General features: G+C 45.6%; 1 protein-coding gene across 4 annotated transcripts in view; it reads left to right on the forward strand.

Annotated features, from left to right (window-relative positions):
• Window positions 1–23,924, forward strand: part of LOC147727191 (tight junction protein 2-like) — a 240,240-nt gene that overhangs the window by 95,548 nt on the left and 120,768 nt on the right. For all 4 annotated transcript variants that reach the window (XM_086961236.1, XM_086961237.1, XM_086961238.1 and 1 more), the window contains exons 3-4: window positions 9,972–10,096; window positions 20,070–20,172. In XM_086961236.1, coding sequence (XP_086817362.1) covers window positions 9,972–10,096; window positions 20,070–20,172 — 228 coding nt within the window. The remainder of the gene's footprint in view (window positions 1–9,971; window positions 10,097–20,069; window positions 20,173–23,924) is intronic.

Below are 23,924 nucleotides of genomic sequence, written 5' to 3' on the forward strand. Positions count from 1 at the left end.
GGTTGTATTACAGCATAAAATTCAGAGACCACGGAAATGGTGAAAACAGCACTCCTAAAGATAGCAGACATAAATATTATAGGAGTTTAAGGGCCAGTAGAGCTGTTGAATAAAGAAAAAGGAGCATGTTACGATTTATGGAAAAGTGTTTGCACTGTTGTGGTGATGTCATAGTACTATATTCCTGGAAATGGCATTCTGTGACATTCAGGTTACTGTGAAGATGTTCTAGGTGTTTGGGGAAATGTAAAACTCGCTTGTCTTTGGTGACTGGTTGCGACTTGTTTGTTTGCAAGTGTTGTGTTAAGGGGCTGATCTCCTTGTGTGGCTAATCTTTCTTCCTGTGTGCCCTGGCCCTAGTTGTCAATGTGTGTAAATGAGAATTCAACAGTTGCATGTTACTGGAAGTATAGCGTACTGGCGTTGGATGTTTTCTGATGTATACTTAGCCTTTGCATACTGGGGTATGTCAGCATTATGTTTGATTTGATGTGTGTTCCGGTTTAAGGGCGTGTGGGCGCAGGATGTAGCATTCCGATGCTTTCATTAATCTATCAGTTTGTCATGTTGATTTATTCAACTGTTGTGGTTTGATGTTGTGTTGTGCAGTACTGGGTTTAGCAGATTTTTCTGAATGTATATTTGAGTGTGATGTCTTTGGTTGTTGCTTTCTGTCCGAAGAGAAAAGAGACATGAGCTGTGGATGTGTTGTTTTGAAGTGATTTTTGTGCCCGAGTCACGTTTGATGTGCGAATAAGGAAAAGGGATATTATGTAGTGATTTTGTCATTTGTGTATGTGTACGCATGGACTGCGGAAATGTTGGAGGATGATGATTGTAGTTGCTGAATAAATGTGATGATGGTTGGAATGTTGGTTTGTGTGTTATTGAGCGCATAATAGAAGAATGATGTAACCCTGACAGTGCGACTGTATCTAGGGCCTCAACTCTAATAAAGAACTCGCTGCCTCCTGCCTATGTGGCATCTATCTAGAGCAAGGGTCTACAACTTTTCCTGTAATAGGAGCTACTTATGTTAAATAAAAGTTATCCAGAGATACTAACTCCATATTATCGTTGTTGTAATAGTGACCACCTCAGACAAGAAAACATTAGTGGACACCTTTTGCAAGATTACCAGTTGAGAGGATCTTAATGAATCTGAAGTATTGTCAAAGCAATCCCTCATCATGGGTAACACAACAGCCATAGCTGCCACGCCCATATTACCAGCGTAATAATGTTTAGCAATGTCTTCCCAGTGCAACATAATTTATCAGTGAAATATCACCATTGAATATTTTGGAGAAATGTAAGTATTTTCTACTAATATCAGCTTATGAGTTTTAAAAATACACACATTTTCAAATTGTGTATACATATTTTAGTTAAACCAAGCAAAACCTAATTTAATTTCTGTTCTAAAACACCAGAGCGAATTATGGAGTAAAATCCTTTACCCAGTGTTTAAATTTTGTTTTATTAGTGGAACAGTTCCTCCATCTTGGAAAGGGAGCATACTAGTCCCTCTTTTTAAACAAGCATTTGCAATGCTATAGGTCTCGCATTAGGAAAGTTTGAGCTATTGGTACTGTAAATGACAAATTTTTTATTTATGTGTTGGTTTTGAAAATAGCGAAATTAATAGCTTTGTCATTTACAATGCCAATAGTTTTAACTTTCGCTTATGTGACACCTATAGCATTTGTAATGCAATATGTGTTGTATTTACGTGACCTAGATGTATTGATATTACAAATAAAAATGGCTTAATTTTTTTAAGAATTAATACTGAAATAAGTTATTGTAATTTAAAATGGCAATAGCTTTTGTAAATATTTAAAGATTATGTTCATTGTATTTTATTGTGATGGAAATCCAAGAACAGAAGTGAAATATTAACATCTTTTTGTGACATTTGTAATAAAGCTTGAAACATTGAGAGAACATATTTGAACCAGTTGTTGAATGGTTGCACATATTGATGCTGTGGTGGCGCTGAGTGATGTTGTGCTGGTGACGAGTGATGCTGTGGCGTTCAGTGATGCTGTGGTAGCGCATAGTGATGTTGTGGTGCCCCTGAGTGATGCTGTGGTGGTGCGATAGCTAGATAGAGTGAGTGCGATAGATAGAGTAAGTGCGATAGATAGATAGAGGGAGGGCAATAGATAAAGGGAGGGCAATAGATAGAGGGAGGGCAATAGATAGATAGAGGGAGGGCGATGGAGTGAGTGCGATAGATAGACAGATAGATAGACAGATAAAGTGTATTTATGTTGCATTGAGTAGAGTGTAAGTATGAGGTGTGCAAATATGTTGCATATAATTATGTGGCACTGAGTGGTATTTGGAGTGTATGTTCCATTGCAGAGTGTGTGAGGGTGCGGAGTGTGTGAGGGTGCGGAGTGTGTGAGGGTGCGGAGTGTGTGAGGGTGCGGGGTGTGTGAGGGTGCGGGGTGTGTGAGGGTGCGGGGTGTGTGAGGGTGCGGGGTGTGTGAGGGTGCGGGGTGTGTGAGGGTGCGGGGTGTGTGAGGGTGCGGGGTGTGTGAGGGTGCGGGGTGTGTGAGGGTGCGGGGTGTGTGAGGGTGCGGGGTGTGTGAGGGTGCGGGGTGTGTGAGGGTGCGGGGTGTGTGGGGGTGTGAGGGTGCGTGGGGGTGTGAGGGTGCGGGGTGTGTGAGGGTGCGGGGTGTGTGAGGGTGCGGGTGCGTGTGCGTGTGAGGGTGCGGGTGCGTTTGAGGGTGCGTGTGAGGGTGCAGAGTGAGGGTGCAGAGTGTGTGTGTGAGGGTGCAGTGTATGAGGGTGGACAGCATCAGGGGAGGTTCTCATCCCTTATGTCTCAGACGTGAACAACCACCTGGATAATTCAAGCAATTTCTGGTGCAACCCTGGCGTAGCACAGGTACATTCATTCCCAAATGGCAGAGTGGGTTCAATGAAGGTTCTTAATATCAAGGCACTATGGAACCCTCCTGCGGTTACCGTGGACAATACACTCATGTCTTTAGGATGTCCCCATTATGAAAGTAATATTCAGGACAATATTCCCCCAGAACTGGGCTGACTGAAATGATTCTCAAACATGTAAGGATGCCTGACCAGCTGAAGCCCCGTTCTGTGGTTTCCCTACATTTTGACTAAAAGTGTGACTTGTCCCAGCAAGTAGGAAATGGGACTGGGAACCTATTATGATCCTGTTCTGCCTGCACCTGGCCGCTTAAACGGTAGCTTCCACAGACTATCACATTCATAGATCAAGTGATAAACGTACGAATGCGATTGCGTGTGAATGGGGGTTGAATCGTGCACTCTTAATGGGAGCGAACGTGTGAAGGGATGATTTGAACACTGGGTTGTGAAATAACAAATAAAATACACGTGCAACCAAGCGTACACATACAGACAGATGCGCGAGTGCGCGCGCGGAAACAGACACGAGAACAACAGAGGATGCAGAAGCATAGTTTGCGGCAGAAGTGGACAACGGACTCCAAGAATAAAAAAACAGGTGTTGCTAAATGAGCTGCTCAAGGCTCACCCTAGAAGATGGGCTCAGTCAGGGCTACTGTACTGGAAAGCAATGACTCCTGTTTAATTCCAGGTCACGTAGGATAGTTACAATTAAGCCAACTAAATAAAACCATTCTACTGAGGTCTCTAAAATGAGTTGGGTAACAATAGCATATAGTGCCAAGAATCCCCGGGTGCGCATACTCTTTACAAATACAGGTGGTTATGTTACCATAGAGAGTGTATGTATCCGGCTCACATTAGACTGGGTTTGTAGAGTTTGTGGACTGGGACTGTATCAATTGAACATATTGTGCTCACTAAGGTGAGTATAGAGGTTTTGAGGTCCGTGGTGACTGTTTTGATGCACTGTAAACTGAAAACAAATGTAGTAAAAAAAAATATCCAGAGTAAAGCAAGTAATAATTAAGTATGGTTTGCGACGGTGAGCTTTTGGCACAATGTTAACGAGGTTGTAATTAAACTGTACTTATGTATTTGGATACATTCTGTCGTAATCTACAAGTTCTGTTTTTGTAACTTTGCATACAAAGTACGTTTTGAGTGTTTACAAATGTCAAATTAAAAGAAAGAAATGAAAAAGGAAAAAAAACAAGAAGGAAAGAAAAGATAGAATGCTCTTTAGTCTTTCAGGGGAAATAAACACCTATAGCTACATACTGTAGTATGTAACTACTGCAGCAGACCGGGTTCGTTTAACAACCTTCTTCCAGTGATGCTGGTCTAATACTAAAGCAAAACTGACACCTCAGCAGTGACCCTGCAAAGAAATGATATCAAGAACTCCATACCATCACTACTAGCGCACTAGCGACTCGTCATCAACTTAGCCATCATCACAGCCCTTCTGCTGCCTCCCTAAAACATGGATAACACGACTTAAGACCCAAGCCGGTCCACATGCACTCAACACCACCAAGGCATCCCTTACGGATCAGTCCACTGTGGCATCCTATCATCAGACCTGTGACATGCACGTATAGATGTGCCTGCAAGACAAAGGCTAGCTTGGCTCACAACGACAGAACACCAGCAGCTAGCTCCCCTGGCACCGGGCTCACAGTTTTCACAAGGATCTGCGGTGCCCACTCAGTGCACAACCGAGAGCCCACGCAGCAAAAGGATTGTTCTCTCCATCTTTAACGTAGACAGGTAGATACATGAGCATCAAAAGGAGCGTCCTGCTCACTTTGCTAGAGAGACATTACCTTCCTCCATGTTACTGCACTGCCCGACTCCACAAAGCCAGATATCAAAGGCTACACATATGACTTTTGACACATGTTGTGGTATTTATGCATCTTTATAAAAATGCAATGTTTGGCTCTTGGCCCTTGTTACCACAGTATGTTGAATGTTAATAGACCAAATGGCTGCCATCCCTAGAAACAAATTTGGGAGCACAAATTTCATTTTAACGTAATTCGAGGAAAATGCGAAACCCCCTTCTGAATAATCACACGGAAACTGGTGAGTGCTACTTAAGAAAGGGTTTCTCAATATCATGTCCACTGCAGCTGCTCTTTCTGCGCGCCGGACCACGAGCACTATCAAATAATGATAAAGAATCGGACCTGCTCTGAATATATGATGTGCTGCGCTAGGCACACTCGCTACCAGCAAGAGTGAAACAGTGAGAGGTATACACACATCTGCAAAAGAAAGAGTCTGTCCAAGACCTGCGAAAGGCAACGTTGACAATTAACGTGGTAAAATAATGCAGCTATAAGCAGAGGGGAGGGAGGCCCCCCAGCAGCTCCCTTCGCTGGCTGCTGAATCCGCGGCTTTTGGGTATCAAGCACCGATCCCATAATTCAATCAGAGGCCTCTACGTGCAGGCAGCCTTAATGTGCACAGACACCACACCTGTGTCGGAGGCAGGCTCGCGCCTTTCATCACAGCCTCCCAGTTAGCCTCCGCTGCCTGCGGGCGCTGCCTGCTGCTGCACACCAGTCCGGGTGCCTGGCGCGGGACCCCGGTCATGTGAGCACTAGACCTTTCCGTGCTAACTTTGTTACAGTCAGGTTCATATGCATGCGCGTCTGCAGAGGTGGCTCTGCGTGTCGTGTCCGCTCCCTACCCCCAGGCCCGGCCGCCCCCGTCCCCGCTCGTCAGTGGATGGCAGTCAATGCTAGTGCGCACAACACACCCGTAAAATGTGTACATGTTTGTTTGTGTGGGCCCAGTAGTGTAAGAGTCATATGTGCTAAGAGCCATGCATGCGCCTGCCATTAGATGTACGAATGCGTGTAGTGGTTATTCACCAGACATGCCGAAAACCGCACGCGGCAAAAAAAACAAGCAGTAATCAGCTTCAAGATTTGATCAGCGTGCATTTCAAATGGCAGTGTGAGTCACCTGTATTCTCTCCACAGCCACAGCGTTAGGTCACGTGAAAAAACAAGATGTGCGCGCGCACTCTTGAAAACGAAATTTAGCGTGGGGGGCGGGACTTCCGTCTTGTGCGCGAATAAACGCCTACGGAGTTCCTGGCCCGAGTAGCAGTGGGGACGCGGGGCTCCCATGCCTGAGGGAGAGCCCTGCGGAGGCTACAGAACACCGGATTGGCGGTAAGTGGGACTGTATGCGGGAGCAGGAGCGGGAGGGGGGGAGTGGGGGGGGGGCGTGTGTGTGTGTGTGTGTGTGTGTGTGTGTGTAGGTGCGCTGTGTGTGTGTGGGGGGGGTCTCTGTGTGTGCGTATAGGTGCGCTAGTGTGTGTGGGGGGGGTCTCTGTGTGTGCGTATAGGTGCGCTAGTGTGTGTGTTGGTGCGGCGGCGACGGGGGTGTGTGTGTATGCGTGTGCCTGTGTGTGCGTGTGGCTGTGCGCATGCGTGAGTGTGGCTGCGCGTGCACGCAGTCAAATCCAGCGAGGGGAAGCGTGTGGCACTTTCTTGTCCTTCATTCCCCCGAGTCAGCCAGCTATAAGTCTCCACCTGGACGCATCCTTCGGATGCTAATTCCAGGCTCGATCTAAAGAGGGGCTAGAGACCTACCTCAAAACTACCGCCAAATCGCTCTATTAGATGCTATTGGCAAGGTCTTTGCAAAATGTCTTCTTAATTTAATTAACGATTGGGTGTCTAAGGCCGAAATTCTACCCTATGAACAAACCGGTTTTAGGCAAAGGCACGGTACCCTAGATAATCTGACTGCACTCCAGGTTATAACGGAGAAATATGTTAAGGTTCGTGGAGGGCGAGTTTATGGCGCCTTTATCGATTTCTCCACAGCTTTCGACAAAGTGGTTAGAACATTGCTGTGGTGAAAGTTATTCTATTTAGGGATGCCATCAACTCTTGTCAGATTACGTGCCTTGCATTCAGATACCTGGTGAAGAGTGTTGTTGGGTGGGGAAAGAGGACTGTCTAGAATTATCTCCACAGCTAATGGGTTAAAGCAAGGCTGCCTATTGGCTCCTTTGCTGTTTTTCCTATATATAGCCGATCTACCCCAGGTTCTTTCTGCAAGTACAGGTATTGTCCCGAACTTGGGGGGCTCCCCAATCGTATGTCTTATGTATGCTGATGACATTTTGATTCTTGACCTAACGCCTAAAGGGTTGAATAATCGCCTGCATGCTTTGTACAATTATGCAGGCAAGCATCATCTGCTGATAAATATTGCAAAAAGTAAAGTGATGTGTTTGACGGGTAGGAAGAATTCTAAATATGCGAACTTTCCTTGGACCCTGGGGAGCCAAAAGTTGGAAGTAGTGCAATCTTATACTTTTCTTGGCAAAATTGTTACGAGCAACTTAAGTGAAAAAGCTCACATAGCTAATAACACCCGGAAAGCTATTGTCCAGGGAAAGAGTTTGGTTTCACTATATAAGGCCACAGGCAGAAGACATTTCTCGATACTGCTGGAGGTATATCGAGCAAAAATTCCCGCCTCTTTACTTTACGGAATGGAGTTAATCGATATGAAAAGCTGGAGTTTCTTGAACTCCTCTGAAGGTAAAATCCTACGTAGCCTTTTATCTGTCAACACAGCTAGTTCAACAGCTGCTCTTAGACAGGAATTCGGATTACGTAGCAGCTGGGTTCAAGGTCTAGCGGGGAGTGTGCGCTGGGTCTTTAGCCTGGCAAAGGGTGAGCCCGGCACATTAAGACATCTTATAAAAATTGAGCTGCTTGGAAATTTTAATGATTACTCTTTAATTCTAAAAAAAATTTGATGTGCTGTGAGCCAATTACAACTAGATGAAGCTGTTTTGTTTTCTTTATCTGCATATCAGCTGAAAACCCTCCTGAAGTCCGCATCTTAGGAATTAGGGTTTAGACTGGATAGAGAGACTCGTATTCTAAGAAAAGGCACCACTCCAGTTATTGATTCCTGTCTGGTGAGGAATACGCAACCGTATGTTTTCTGGAACATTCCTCATGGAGTCGGGCGTCTATTGTTTTTACTAAGGCAGGACTTACTTCCTTTGAAATCTCTCTTATCCAGATGGTATGGTTCATCAGCCTTATGTGATCTCTGCAATATGAAAAATCAGGACTTGCTCCATGTCATCTTTGTTTGCCCAGCTCTAATGTCGCACAGGCGAAAGTGGCTAAGACCCATCTGTCTCCAATTGAATATTCTGTCTGCTACTGCTTTTATTGCGGCTATGAACAACCCCCGTAATGAAATGTTCTGTTTTAAATTGTATAACTTTTTAAAATGTTTTCTGACCCTGTATTAGGTGGTTGTTTCGACGTCCAGTTCACTCTGTATTTTTATTCATTATTCCATGTAATGGAATATCACTTATTCAAGATTTTATGGAATGTAATGCTATGTCTTTTATGTGGATCTCATGAGAGTTCCGTAATCATAAATAAAAATAAAACTTGAACTTGAATAGGCTAGGCTACACAGAGGAGAGAGACCTCCTCCAGCTTCAACAATAGACTAAATGATAGAGTAGCATACATAAAATGTAGAACTCGGCAGCTGTTGGCCCCAAACCTCAAACAGTTAAACTCCTTGTCAGAGAGAGTTCAAATTAAACTGCCTTTAGAAGTACATTGTCAATGCAATTTCACAGACCTCTACAGTCAAATGTTTAAAGTTGCAAAATGTGTTCTCTCTTGGAAATTGACCTCCATATCAGTGGCAGCCACCACAAACACAGGTATCCTTGGCGGCCACCACAAACAAAGTGTGCTGGGGCGGGTGAAGGGAACAGGAGGGCACGTACTGTGGTGGGGGGTGTTAGTAGTAATATAATTTTTTTTAACTTACCTGAATCTGCCGTCCACCTCTGGCGTCGCGCCGACTGCCCTCTTCTTGGTCCCAGCAGTCCCTTGGACAGACTCCTATCCAATCCCCATACTGCTCTCATGCTGTGAGACCAGCACAGGGATTGGTCTGCACGGGCTGAAAAGACTCTCCACTCAGACCAGGGAGCCTGTGGGGTTTCTTCTGCCCTGCTGTTCAATGCAGCCGGGCTGGAGAAACCTAAGTGCGCATGTCTGTTTGGCCAACCCATATGTGCACTTAGGAATTTCACATAGCACTCCCCTTCCCCCCCCCTCCCATGCCCGCCCCTCCCCACACAAGGTGGCTCGGAGCTGCCAAATGAAAAATAAAACTATGCTAGAACATAGTTTTATTTTTCATTTGCTGGCTGTTAGCCAGCCAGTCAAGCGACTCTCAATTACTGAGGAGCTGCCGCTGCTCAACCATATGGAAGACCTTAAAGCGCAAAGATGCTGTACAGCGCTATTAGCACCTGAATTTGCTTGGCCAACAGGAAGCAAAATTATAATAATAAATTCATGCATGAATAGAAATACGTGATTTCTACAAGACTGAGTCAGAACCACTGTTTCAGATACTGGAATTTTTTTCTGTATGGCTGTTTCCATTTCGTAATTACATTTTTTTCTCATTCTTTTGAAACGATAAACAGCAGGGCTTCATAACTATTTGATCAGCCCATTTCCTTTCCTGCTTAGACCACCATAGAGCCCATGTTCGTATCCACAATCACCCGTTGTCTATACTCTACTGTATCCTACATTTCTTCATCCTACGCCACCTTCGTGAACTTGTTCTTTCATCCACTGATTTGTTTGGGAGCATGTCAATTGTTATTGTGTTTATGAGCCTGCTACTTTCTAGTTTTATTGTGCAACATCTATCTAGGGTCACATTTTGTGTAAAAGTAAATGTGCCTCTCATGCTGTGTCTAAGTGGGCATTAGACTCTCTGAACGGCCTACTCTTTCCTTTCATTTCTAACTGAGGCTTTTGCACCATTTAAGTAGGCTGTTTTTGAACTGTCCCTCGTCAATGTTCCACTGTCCTCCTCTTAAAAAGTCTACAATGACGCAGACGTTTTAGCCAATGATCACTACGGTGGCCATTTTCACTTTACATTTACACTAATTCTGGTTCTCCCTACAGAAAAATGTGTATGATGTTTGAAACTTCTGTTTGTGATTGCGATTTTAGGATGCCAAGAAAGGTTTTGGAATGGCGATTTCTGGAGGTAGAGATAATCCACACTTTACAAACGGTGAAAATTCTATTGTCATCTCAGAAGTTCTCATGGGTGGACCCGCAGAAGGATTACTTCAGTAAGTGCTTTTAATCTTTGGTACAGTTATTCTGCTAGCTATCGTTTTGCAGCCTTTGCCGCAATACAATTTAGTTGCAACTCTTTTTGAACTAATTCTTTGAAGCTGGTTTATTTTAGCTCCAACAAAGTTGTTCCCAGCGATTTGTCTTCACTGTCTTACTACCTGCTTCCTATTTGCAGCTCTGCCACATTTTCACCAGGAATAATTTTTCCACATAAGCCTCAGTGTAGATTTGTCATTTTTGAATGCACTCTAAGAAATATTTGTGCTTTCTTTCGTGAGCTCTCTGAGATCTACCTGCAAGTTGACCCTTGGGCCTAGCTACTGAGCATCTTGCAATAAAGATCTTAATGAATATAACTTCTAGGAAAACTCAGTTTGTGAGCCAAATCTTACTCGATTAGTTCTGATTAATTCATGCAGCTTCTTCAGCAACCCCTTCAAGAAGAAAATCTTTGTTTTTACTTCCTGACTTGTTGTTTTCTTTTACTAACTTGTGTTCCTCCCTTTTGCTGACTGATACTCACCTTGCAAACCGAAATTAATATTGGACTGCCAGTTACTCTGTTGGTCTTACTGTTCCATGATCCTTCTGAAAAATATGTAGTGAACTGTGCCATGTACCCAATACCAAAAGCCAACCGGCAGACCGTTTCTGTTTCAGGGCCTTAGTTAAAGCATATTCCAATGCCTTTACCAGTGCACTTTTGTATCCGCTTTGGACCAATTTCGTCTACGGCTGTGATGCTGAATGCTCTTAAATGTGTCTACTGCTCATACATCCATGGGATTGTCACACAGCCCTATTGTGAAACTCGTACATAGATGACCAGAATGCTGTCCTCTTCCCTGCCGCTTACCATGTTTGGGCAACTCTGGATTTGAGCAGGTATGTGAACCAGCACTCCTTCAAGAAACTGTAGTGTCCTGTGGTTACAACACCCAATCATCAGCCAGCACTTGGCCTAAAGGTAACAATATAATGTCACCTAACAGATTGCCCTGTTTGCAGAATTGAAAAGGTTCTTACTTGGCTCTCAGTCACAGCGAGGGTAACGGGCAACAGGCAGCACTCCGGAGAATGCCAGCAAAAGCCTATGGCAGAGTTGGAGTAGAGATACGGATTCCCACTGAAGAAGGGCACAACATGTTTTTAAAGCTGGGAGGGCTAGATAGAACCTTTATAACCCCCAACATGCGCTTATCAGAGTCCCAGACTGAAGGGACAGAGGACAGAGGATCTGGCAAGTGTTATTTTGATTTTAGTTTCTGTATTTGCCGACAGACTGAAGGCTTTCACAGTATTGGGAAGAGAGGAAGCCTCTGCTACCTGTAGATAACCCAGCTGTTAACGTGCTGTGCTACTCACTATGAACTACAAAATGACTGTGAATTGATGATCATTTTACTGGGAAAACATGAAGTAATGTTTCTATGTGTGCTTACCTAAATATTTAAGGAATAAATAGTCGGGCACAATCCTTTCATGAAAACGTCTTAAGAGAGTACCATAGTGTCCCAGGCCGAGAATATCATAGCACATCTCTGATAACCTCTGCAAGGCCAGAAAAGCTGAGGCCAAAAAATGATTATGTAGGAAACCTTCTGTACGTTGAACAGCCAAGGAAAGATACACGAAAGATGCTGAAGGAAATCCAATCCACCTGCCTCCTGATATCATAACCTGCATATCTGTCTACCTTTAGAGCTGAATCACTTCTGTGTAATTCATATCAATAATAAAGTTGGGTGAGTGGGCAAATGTCTTCTACCTGTCTGATATCTTCTATTTACAATGTTCAATACCACAAAGATGTAACAGTCTTGGCTTTGCCCAACACCATGTGCTCATCTGGGTGACTTTCTCTTGGTTTCCTCCTCATCCTTCTCATAATGCCCACCACCATAATTCAGATCAACTATGTCCATACATATTAGCTTTCTGCAAAGGATTCTTCCAATTTTTCTAGGCTAGACAGGTGCCATCTTCACAATGAGTTTATTCTTCTCATCCTATTTAAAGTCTTCTGGGCCTGCCCCACCTACAAGACTTTTGGAGAACAGTACACACTACACTGCAGACGGTCACAGGCCTGGCTCACCACATGGGAGGCGTGTGCCCTTGGAATCTTTAAGCAACACAAACAGAGAAAGGTAAAGACCCGATTTGCAGTACTAGCCATACTCCTCGCGAAGCATAGCAATGCATTGGCGCTCACCGAGCGTTCCCCCAATAGCTTCGTGGTGGGGGTGGTTAAGAAATGGGCCGCGGCCGAAGAAGACATCATCAGGCAGGAAGAGGCATGCGGCGCGTGACGAAACCCCATATTGATGGAGTAGTCACTACTCCTCCATAACTTTGTACAAGCACAAGCGACCCCCAGGAAGACTCCACAGGCCACCCAGATGGAGTCAAGACCAAATACACCTCGACCCTCATAAGCCCTCCCCGAACTAAGAACCCCGAACTCCCTGACTAGATCATCCCACATCCGCTGAAGGAAAATCACTGCTTGCCGATAGTGGACCGGCGAGGACCTACCCCCCCGAACCCTGCCTGCATCTCCCCGAGTTCTATTTCCCCAGGTTGTTGTACACATGAATCGTCCTCTTGAACTGCCACACATAGGCAGCATTGGTCCAACACGCGCTCCTATGGAAGGGCTATTCCATTAAGCCTCCTGACTCCCCCATACAGGCATACATCTAGGCCGGCCTCTCATGTGCAGAGTGGCACCCCCTCTCAATAGACATGCAATTATTCACTATGGAAATGTGGGCAATGAATAATATGCAATGATGAACACTAATAACTGTTGTATAACCTGAACAGCAACTGTAAAATCCAATAAAAAGGTTTACAAAAAAAAATCCTATTTGCAGTCTTGCTCCAGTAATCCCAAATTGCTTGGGTCCTTTTGACATTACACGCCCATAACTCAGTTGCAGAGGTCAATTACAAAGACAATTTCTGTTGGTTTATATATTTGCATCTGTTTGGGGCTGTATTCACACACTTATTTCTGAAACTGACTCTCCTCGTATTAGGCTTCCACCAGTGATTAGTATGTTGTTGTCTCCTTTTAACAACACACAAAAAACCCCAAGGGGAAAACATGGAAATGTGTGAAAACCCTAGATTTCTGTGGAAACCCATGCCATGCTTCACATTACTCCATATTGTTCCCAAAGAGAATTGGGTTGAAGGGCAATTCGTTGGAAATTGCCTGGGTACATAACTTTGCTTCCCTGGTGGAGAAATCATGAATCCATGCTTGTACACACCTATGAAATAGGAGTCTGGGTGTTCTCCACTAGGTGCCGGAATAGGATGCTCTAAATGTGTACACGTAAGTTGTGTGTTAATCATTGAAGGTTCTTTAATATCCGCAAGGTCCCAAATTTGATGATTAATGCCTTTCAAGTGGCAACCAACTGGGCCTCATCAAGTAAAATCCATTTCCCACCTGTACTTTTCAACTACACTCTTTTGGTTTTCTGTCTGTGGCAGTAACTTTTAACTGTGAGCATACATTGTTCATACGGTCACACTCTTTGAATCAGGATCCGAGAATTACTCCCACATGAGACATTATTTCCCACACTCACTTCAAGCTTATATGGCCAAGAAAGATATGGAGCTAACCTTTTAATTTTGTTATCATGTCTGTCATCATTCCAGTGGAACCATGTGGCTGGCCAAGAGGCATGCAAATAAATTTTAAAACTCTTGACAACCAACTATCCTATTGAAAGAATGGAATACAGAAGGTGGAGTAGGAAATTGATGTTTGGTTTGTCTGTGATGATGTCTAACGGTAGCAGGATTGGGAAATCTATTGCTTTTTCCAAGAGAGGTGGGAACCAACCCTGTGATTTGCCGAATAGATCTACAATGACTATGGTTGTTTGTTGTCGTCTGACTTAAGCCAAAACCCTGTTGATCAAAAGAAAAAAACTAAAGTTGTAGTTGATCACTTGCAAGAAGGCATCTGAAGTCAAAGCTAGTGGATCTGGGTGCCAGCTGAAGAAAAAGGGAAGGTGAGAATTGAGCCTTGTTGCGAAGGGATCTATGTGCAAAGGTTCTCATTTGTGAAGCCACGATCTGAATACCGAAGGATGAAGCTTCCAATCGCTTGAGTCTCTAAGATAACGAGAATGCTAGTCTGCTTTGGTGGTGAGATCTACTTGTAGATATTCTGCATAAACTGATATTGTGTGGAGAAGGCCAAATTCCCAAAAGCTCTTTACCAGCTCTGCATCTGGTGCCTCTGAGATGACTGATGTACTGAACTGCTGTCATGTTGTTCATACGGAGAAGGATGGAGCAATGTACTCGGTTTTGCTAGGCTTCCAATTGCAAAGGAGCTTGCAAACATCACTAAAAACGTTATGTGCAAATTGGACTCCTGATTGAGACCATGTACCCCCAGTCTAGATCAGACCATATCGGGAGCCCCAACCTGTTCCACTTTAGATTCTAATACAAGATCGGGGCCAACGTGAAGATGGTTCTGCTGTTCCAGGCATCTAAATGGTCTATCCACTATTGGAGTTCTAGCTGGGATTCTGAATCTAGTCTGATGGAGTCTTGAGTTATCAAGACTCCTGCACAAGTTGCAGATCTTTAGTCTTTGGAGTGCTCCGTAGTGGAGGGGTCCTGGAAAATGGCTTGTATTGAGGAAAAAATAGACCCGCTGTTCTCGCCAAAGATCTGAGAAGAATTATAGAATCTCTGATTTGTTGGACTTGACTTTGGACTGGGTTAAGTGGACCATTGCAATGGTGGAAATAATGAGAAAATCTAAGAATGTCATCTGAGTGGAAGGAACTAGGGTTGATTTTTCGGTGTTGATGAGAAAGCCCAGATCTGAAAGAAGAGAACAAGTCATTTGACCCTGTGGTTGAGGGTATGGGAGGACACACTGAAAGAATTTCGTCTAGGTAGATAAGTCTGTTGGTTGCCTTGAGTCCTGAGATTAACTAAGACTGGCTTCATTATTTTTGTAAAGCACATCGGGGCCAAAGAGCCCAAAAGGAAGGGAAGAAAATAAATATGTTTTCCCTGCCATTGGAACTGAAGGAATATCCTGTAACCATGATGGATGGGAACTATAACGTATACATCCGGTAGATCCAACAGCACCATCCAATCGTGTTGGATGGTGGAAGAACTGAGGGAAGTTCTGTTTTTAACAGACACTTGCGCCGTAAGGATTCAGAACCGGATGCGATACAAGCATTAATCCCGGGCTACCACATCTTCAGACGAGATGGGGAACTGAAAATAGGAGGAGGTATCGCCATTATTTTAAAAGATCATATGAAGGGACGCATAGAAACGGGTATCATAGCAGACTGAAAGTATGGCATTTTCAATCTCATTTGCCTCTACCCTTACTCTCACAGGGATTTTGGTCTACCGTCCCCCTGACCCTTACGGACACTTTATAAAATCACTAACAGACGCCGCTGCCAGATTGGCAAGTATTTTTTTTTTATTATTATTTTTTTTTATTAAGTTTTTGGAAACCTTTATTGTGCATCAATAAAGAACAAATACGGGCCCACAACCAACTGGCCGGCCACGGATACGTTCGAAGCACCAAAGCATGCAATACGGCGACACAGTAACACATTGTTACGATAAGCAAGCATTTGAAAGTTACACTGTAGGTCATCGTGATACTGCGTCCCAGGAGTAGTGAAGGTTTGTTTCATATTTTTTGTTGCAGCTATTCAAGTTCGACATTCGTGATTTTAGCATAAACAAATAAACTAAGAAAGCGGAGTCCGTGCAGGCGTGACGTGACAGTAGCGACAATTGTACCATGCAATCAATCTACCCAAAAGTCAAATCACCCCAGGCAACATAGCGGCTCGGAGTTTGTACAACAGGGGTATCGTATCTAGCATCATAGCCAGTGTCCACCGCCACCCGCCCATCAGCTGTCCCTAACACGGACCCAAGATAGAATTAAAAAGAAGAAACGAAGACAAAGAGAAAGAAAAAAGAAAAAACAAGGCACCATAGAAACTGAAACCAGGAAACTAAAATCCCATCCCCCAACCCCCCACCCTACACGCATGCAGAGGCTACGGCTTACGTACCCCCCCCCCCCCCCCCCCCCCTGTCTGTCGCCCAATAAACCCGAAATATAGAGTAAGGAAGAAAGAAGAGAGAAAAAGAATAATTATAATATCTGAAATATAGAGAGTAAGAAAAGAGAATTCTAATCTATAACTCCCAGAAAAGAGGAAAAGTGGGGAGGAGCCCACCGAATACCAGGCCTCCCGGACCCCCCAGCCATAAAACATCTCCTACCCTATATACAATAGCAAGATTAAGTAGCATACAGTTCGGAGTAAATTAGGGAGAGACATCACATATCATAACAGCACGCATTGAAGAAGTGTCCCATCCCGAATCACCACCCGCCAATCAAACCCAAATCGTCACTCCCCCTCATGTGTGTTAGCAAAAGCAGCGAGTACCATATAAAGTGAGAGTCACTACGTTCCGCACCAACACGCTTCAAAGAAGCGCTTCAGTCCCAGTCCTCACCGGCCAGGAATGTGCAATCCACCAAGGGAAATCCTCTAGCCCTGGCCAGTCCGCACACGTCCCCCCGACCAGAACTCTCGTAGGGCGACCCCCACTAGCCGAACAAAGGAACAAGATGGCCGCTCTCGGCAGGGAGACGCTGTCCCGAGACAAAATGGACGGGTCCATTTTCGACCAGTTCCATGAACCCAACGGAGTGGTGGTAACAGGTGCTCCCAATGTTGCAGAAGAACATGAGACAGAAGCAGGGTTGGCTGAGCGTGGGCAATCAAGCAAACTAGATGTTGCGCCATCTTGGCTCCTCCCCCCAGATTGGCAAGTTATGTTATGTTATGTTAAACAAATTTGTAAGGCGCAACTAACACCATTAGGTTTCTTGGCGCCATAATGAAGAGAGCAGATGAGGGAGCAACAGAGAACATTTATTTGTAGGATTCAGTAAAAAGAAGAGTTTTGAGGGAAGATCTGAATTTGGGATACGGAGTAGACAATCTGAGAGACAGAGGGAGGGAATTCCAAAAGGTGGGGGCCAGGAAGGAGAACTTGAGCCCACCGTGTTTCTTCCTTTTGTATCTAGGAGTGGATAACAAGGCCAGTTGGGAAGACCGGAGAGTGCGAGGAGGGACGTAAGGTTGAAGGAGGGAAGAAATAAAGAGGGGGCCGTGGCCGGCAAGGGATTTGAAGATAATGCAGCCGAACTTGCAGCGGGCAGCTACCGGAAGCCAATGGAGGCTTTTTAGAAAGGGGCGGATATGTTGATCTCTTGGGAGGGAGTGGATCAGGCGGGCAGCCTGATTCTGAATCAGCTGGAGCCGCCTAAGTTGGTAAGCTGGAATGCCAACATAGAGCGCGTTAGCGTAGTCAATCCTCGATATTACTAGCGCAAGCAGGGCCAGGGTAAGGGCCTCAGAAGTGAGTAGCCGGGAGATTTTCCTAATTTTCCTTAATTGAAAATGGCTGGAGGAGACTACCGCGCTAATCTGGGGCGTCATGGAGAGGTCGCTGCTAATGACTCCCCCCAGACTTTTGGCACAGTTGGCAGGGCGGGGTGGACTGCCAAGGCTGACTGGCCAGAAGGAAGAGTCCCAAGGATTGGAAGAACCCCCGACAAGAACCAGCTCGGTCTTGTCGGGGTTGAGCTTCAGATGGTTAGAGCTCATCCAATTGCTAATGAAGCAGAGGGTGTTTTGAAAGGTAGAAATGGAGTCAGCAGAGGAATCAATGTTGAAAATTAGTTGTATGTCATCAGCGTAATTGAACGCTGTGACATTAAACTGTCGGAGGGCGCGGATAAGTGGGGAAAGATACAAATTAAAAAGGAGGGGGGAAAGAGAAGAGCCTTGTGGGACACCACAGGTAAGTTTAACCTGGGAAGCAGAGAACTTGGATAGTCTGACAGCTTGATGGCGTTGGGTCAGAAAGGAGCGGACCCAGTCCAGGGCGGAACCCTGGATGCCTGCCTCCCCGACACGGTCGACCAGGATATCATGGTCGACCGTGTCAAAGGCGGCCGACAAATCCAGGAGGACCAGAGCCTGGCAGATGTTAGCGTCCGCACCCCTGCGCAGTTCCTCCATAACAGAAAGAATGACGGCTTCTGTTGAGTGCGCGGGTCTAAATCCAGCCTGCTGGGGGTCCAGTACACTAGAGTCTTCCAGTCTTCCACAAAAGAACTAAAAATCTGAGTGACGTGCAACTCTAAAACCTTGCTGAGAAAAGGGAGAAGGGAAATTGGACGATAATTGCTCATAATAGAAGGGTCTGCCGAGGGTTTCTTTAGGATGGCAACCACCTCGGCCTGTTTGAAGGGTCCAGGAACCTCCCCATATGGTCAAAGAGTTGTTCAAAAGAGCAAGGGGGGGGGTCTGGACAGGAAGTAAAAGCTTCTCGGAGGACCGAGGGAGGGCAAATTCTGTCTTGTCTCAAACTCAACGGAGACAAGACAGAGTTAATGATTTTAGATAACCATCCCCGCACCCCAACGGAACCAATGGGATTAAATTGGCCTAAATGTCTAGGCCCAGCACCAACCCTCAAAGGTCAGATTAAAAAGTTTAGGTGTCTGGCTAGACAAATCCCTAAATTTCAAGAGCCAAGCAATTACGTTAGCTGCATCCTGCTTTGGCATCATTAGAATGCTATGTAAAATCCTCCCATTACTCCTGGTACCGGCACACAGAGTCATTGTACAGGCATTGGTGCTCTCATGATTAGATTATGGGAATTCCCTACACCTTCGTACCACAAAGGACACAATAGGGAAATTACTGGTGGTTCAGAACTGTGCAGCTAGGTTGATGCATCACACTCTTTACCGGCAATCCGTCAAGCCGGTTTAAAAAAAACTTCACTGACTGGCAATAGAAGAACGGATCCAATTTAAAGCTTTGTGCATAGCACATAAAACCCTTTGGGGGACAGGATAAATCACTCTCTCATGACCTTCTACCACCCAACAAGATGTCTCCGGTCCGCTAACTAGTTTTTGGTAGCGATACCATAAATCAAGAGCGTACGATTAGGTGGTCGTATGTTCTCTTACAACGCGGCTAAATTATGGAGTACTCTTCCGCTGCGTGCAACTACTCTCTATCTATCTTTCCGGAAACAGCTGAAGACATGGGTCTTCCTGAGACTGCTTTAATGAGGCCCCTTCTTGTGCTTTGGGCTGTGCTTATCTCGGATAGCACGGGATGCCTAAGGGTAGCCAAATGTTGCTGAACCATATGGACCAGGGAAAAAACCTGTAAACAAAGCTTTAAGGTGATGGGCAGGATACAACGTTGAAGCGCCCCGGGCTGTGCCACTAGAAAATGGCAGACATGGCCAGGGACTTGCAGGGCAGCACGGGAGGAACAGAGAGCTCGAACCACAAGACTGGAGGTAAACAATAGAAAACACATGTAAATGAAATGAAATGTATAAACAATACTGCACTAATAGAACCCTAATATTGTAAACTGAAATGAGCAACAATGAGGTATAATGCTTATCTTGATTGTGAGCAGCAAGAAAGGGGGACTGTTAACAGTCAAGAGAGGTGTAATAGGTTATGCTGTTACCTTATTGGGGATTCTACCAGAGTATTTTTTAACACAAGTCATTTTAATGCAGGAGATTTTGAAGTGCTTCCATTTCAACCAGCTGTTTGGGATTCACTACCTTCAGTTGTTTTCAGAACTCTGTTCTTATTAAGAAAGTCTATATATATAATTTAATCTAGGTTGCCCCCCTTTTAAGTACAGTGCATGTTCTATATATGTGCAGAGATCACCATGCTTTATCCTACAGCGTTGAAGATAGTCCAGCTTTAAGGTGACTGCATAGCAGATGTATCTGCATTTGTCTTGGGATGGGAAGTAATCACTGACCTTCAATCACGCGATTGTTACTGTTCCTTTGCAGGGAGAATGATCGGGTGGTGATGGTAAATGGTACTCTGCTGGACAACGTCCCCCATGCATTTGCTGTGCAGCAGTTAAGAAAATGTGGAAAAGCTGCTATCTTGGTGAGTTTGTATTTGTCATCCATGTCTGCTTGTTATTTATCTGCATGATCTTATCCCTAATGTGGTCAGAGAAAAGATGGTAGCATAGCTAGCACTGTAAATGTGCTGGTAGGAGTGTGGCTGTGCACTACTCACTGAGTCTAGTGTCCCTTCCGAAAGACCACGGTAATCTGGTACTGCGCAACTGTGCTGCTGTGTGCATCGTAAATGCAAAAGATATTGCCTGGAATATTTAGCCTCCCTTCCACTTCAGAAACATCAAGAATGGCATTTTTACTTTTATGGAGAGAGGGCTTGTCGTAGTGTAGGGTTGTTCTTGGGCTTAGACTGCCAGACTTTGCAGGATAGAATGTACAAGTGCTATACAGAAGGGCTAGTGCATCACTCAGATCTATGCGTAGCCTTGAATGTTGGGGATGTACGCCAAGTAAAACACTATTGTTTTAATAAGGAAGGCCAGTTAATTAATACTGGTATTCACTGTGTTGTGGGAAAATATTGGCATCAGAAATGGAACTTGTGTTCAGGTGAAACTACTGCAACTGCCAACCCCTCCCACACACACACCTCACCCCAACTACTTCTCTTCCTTCAACTACACACTCTAAATATAAAACAAAAAACAAAAAAACATTCTGAGTGAATCCAATGGATTTTCAAACTCTGACTTAACAAGATCTCCTTATTTGCAGCAGGCTGATAAGGTACAGGGGTTGTGTAATATACTTTTATAACAGTAATAGATCAATATGGAGTTTCTTGCTATGTATGCTGGAAGTTGTCTCTACCCACTGTGATGTTGGAATTCATGTAATCTGCCATCCATCACAAGAATGTTGTGGTGCCACAAATATGCAACCCTACCACACTGGTCATGAAATCATATATACTCCCACCATGCCTGCACAATTGCATTTACCCACAAATAACCCACAAAGTATTAACGTCACCTTTAACACTGGCAACAACACCAGCACCTCAATAGTTTAATCTGAAATTCTTTGGGAAACCTTGGGTTCTTTTGAGAAACCAAGCGAACAGGAGGTGAAAAGACATAGTTGCACAAGGATGAACACTACTCGCACAGAATTGGTCTCTTCACCTGATTCCTATATTTTACTTTCTTGGCTTATACAGTATCTGTTTTATAGTTAATGTTTTTGGAATGTTATCAAAATGTGGTTGCCCACAGGCCCATTTGAATGCACATGAAGCTTTGAACTGTTTAGCTGTAACGGGCTGCTGCAGCAGCTTCAATATATCAGGTGATGCAACTGCAAATGATGACCATCAGTACTTTGTGCTCTAGATACTAGCTAAAGGATGACACACTGTTGACCTATCAAGAAGGCTCTGTAAACGGTGATTGGGAAGTCCATGGCTCAGAGGTCAGAATGTTTGAGTCATTTGGAATCAGACTTCTATCTGTAAAGTTTATCAGTCACACTTCACTTGCAGGAGCTGCCGATATGCTGGAGGAGTGGGGGTGGGCAGGCAAAAGGAGGGGGAGGGTAACGTGGGGGTACATTTGTTTTTTTTTTAAAACTTACAGCCGGCCCGTCGCGTTCTTCTGCTCCTCTTTAGGAAGGCCCATGCTTCCAGAATGCCCTGCTGCCAATCCTGAAGCTGCTCTTGCACATGAGAGCAGCTTCAGGATTCACCTGAGTGCCCTCGATGTGCACTGCTGGACAGACTGCGAGTCTGTGCCTGCTCTCTTCAACACAGCTGCGTTGCTGGGTTGGAGAGAGCTTTCACTGCGCATGATGATTGGGATGATGAGACGGTCGGCCAAACCATCATGCGTAGTGATGGGAGTGCACTACGCCTCCAAGACCCTGCAGGAAAGGAAAAAGAAAACAAGTGTTTTATTTTTCCTTTCATGCCATTTTTTTAGGGTGGGCGGCTGACGATGCTCCGCCATAGCGCAAATGATAGTCTAGACTTGTGCAGTATTTTCACAGCAATAGCATGCTGTTTCTGTCAAGAGCAAGAGTAGACATATCCATACTTCATACCCTCCATGAAAATTCTAGATTTCAGTGTCACAAGTCCTCTACTGGATGCTCATGCTGAATTTTGCACATAGTCCTATTGTGCTTTTGCTTCTGCTATTTGATGACATTCCTGCTCCAGGAATAATGTATGTTCTCTGACAAAAAAAGACTGATTCATTTCAGTTGTGGACCCTATCCCAGAGTGATGGCTTCTTCCTAATCAATTTTTGCATATCTCAACTTTTGCACCTAATTTCCATAGTGTCTCATGTTTTTGTGGCATGCCTTAAACTTGCCAGTTCACTACCTACTATTATACTACATTGGGGTAACCGAGTAAACCTCAGGACCCGGGTAATATGTAGTACAAAAACATATGGTACTATCAGAGCAGAACGATTCACAGAATAACAGTTGTTCGAAAGGCGATCCTAGAGGGGAGGCAGAGGCTGTCTGACTGACCACCCCAAGACCCACCTCTCCTTCTAGAGCTGGCCGAGCGAGGTAGAGAGGCCTCCTGGTGAGGTTCCTCTCCTAGGGTCGTACAGATCGAGCAATCCCACCACTACAGATGGACACCACACAAGGATAGGTTCTTAACGTCTTTATCATCAATCAAGGCCGGTTATCTCAGCAATACAGGTACAAATGGATCGAGGGATCCTTAAGGTCTTTAGTAACTGCAGGAAGGGGGTAGCGGGACAGTCTTGGTACCGGTTTGGTACAGGGATACCCTGCGCTCAGCTCTCAATCCTCGAGCTGGGTCTGGCCGCGGCAGCGCCAGCAGGGCTCCAAAGATGGTTTCAGCGAGGTTGGGCCGCGGCAGCGCCAGCAGGGCTCCAGAGATGGTTTCACCGAGGTTGGGCCGCGGCAGCGCCAGCAGGGCTCCAAAGATGGTTTCAGCGAGGTTGGGCCGCGGCAGCGCCAGCAGGGCTCCAAAGATGGTTTCAGCGAGGTTGGGCCGCGGCAGCGCCAGCAGGGCTCCAAAGATGGTTTCAGCGAGGTTGGGCCGCGGCAGCGCCAGCAGGGCTCCAAAGATAGTTTCAGCGAGGTTGGGCCGCGGCAGCGCCAGCAGGGCTCCAAAGATGGTTACAGGGTTCGTAGTAGGGGAGTTCTTCTCGGAGTCTCTCGACTCCAGGATACAACTCCCGACTCGTTCCGGGGCTGCCCCAGATATAGGTCTGGAGTCCTTTGATGTCCGGGCCCTCGCACCTGGGGGTCAGAGGGGCCGGGATGAGAGTGTCCAGACACCCAGCAGGAGGGTGGAGCCAGCGCCCAGGGAGGCCGGAGGGCGATCGAAACCAGGCGTCCGGGGACAGCTGGAGGGCCATTGAAACTCCCCTCCTCGTCAAGTGGCCGTTTTACTACCTGGTCGGATCTTGGTGCCTCGATGTCGGGGCTTTGCTGGGGCCGCGGCCGAGGTCGGGCCGAGGCCACGGGCCTGGACGGGGAAGGCCCAAGATGGAGTCTGGGCCTGAAAGGGTGGCCTGGGATAGGGATCGGACCAGCAGCGCCGCGGGGCGAGTAGGGGTCTCCATGTTCTGGAGGGGGAGAGCCGGGGTTGCCATGAGTGGCGGCTCTCGTGCAGGTCGGAGGGGATCGCCTTAGGCTGGAGGACAGGGGTCGATGTCGTCCAGGGCCCGCCATGCGGGCGGAGTGGGACCACGCCACGAGGCCGGTTCCAACAACAGTTCTTTAGTAACTCTGTGTTTTGGGGTAAGAATACCCTTTAGGTGCACATCATAAAGAATTTTTTTC

The sequence above is a fragment of the Lissotriton vulgaris genome, chromosome 3_1, assembly GCF_964263255.1.
Source record: "Lissotriton vulgaris chromosome 3_1, aLisVul1.2, whole genome shotgun sequence".
NCBI classification, from domain to species: domain Eukaryota; kingdom Metazoa; phylum Chordata; class Amphibia; order Caudata; family Salamandridae; genus Lissotriton; species Lissotriton vulgaris.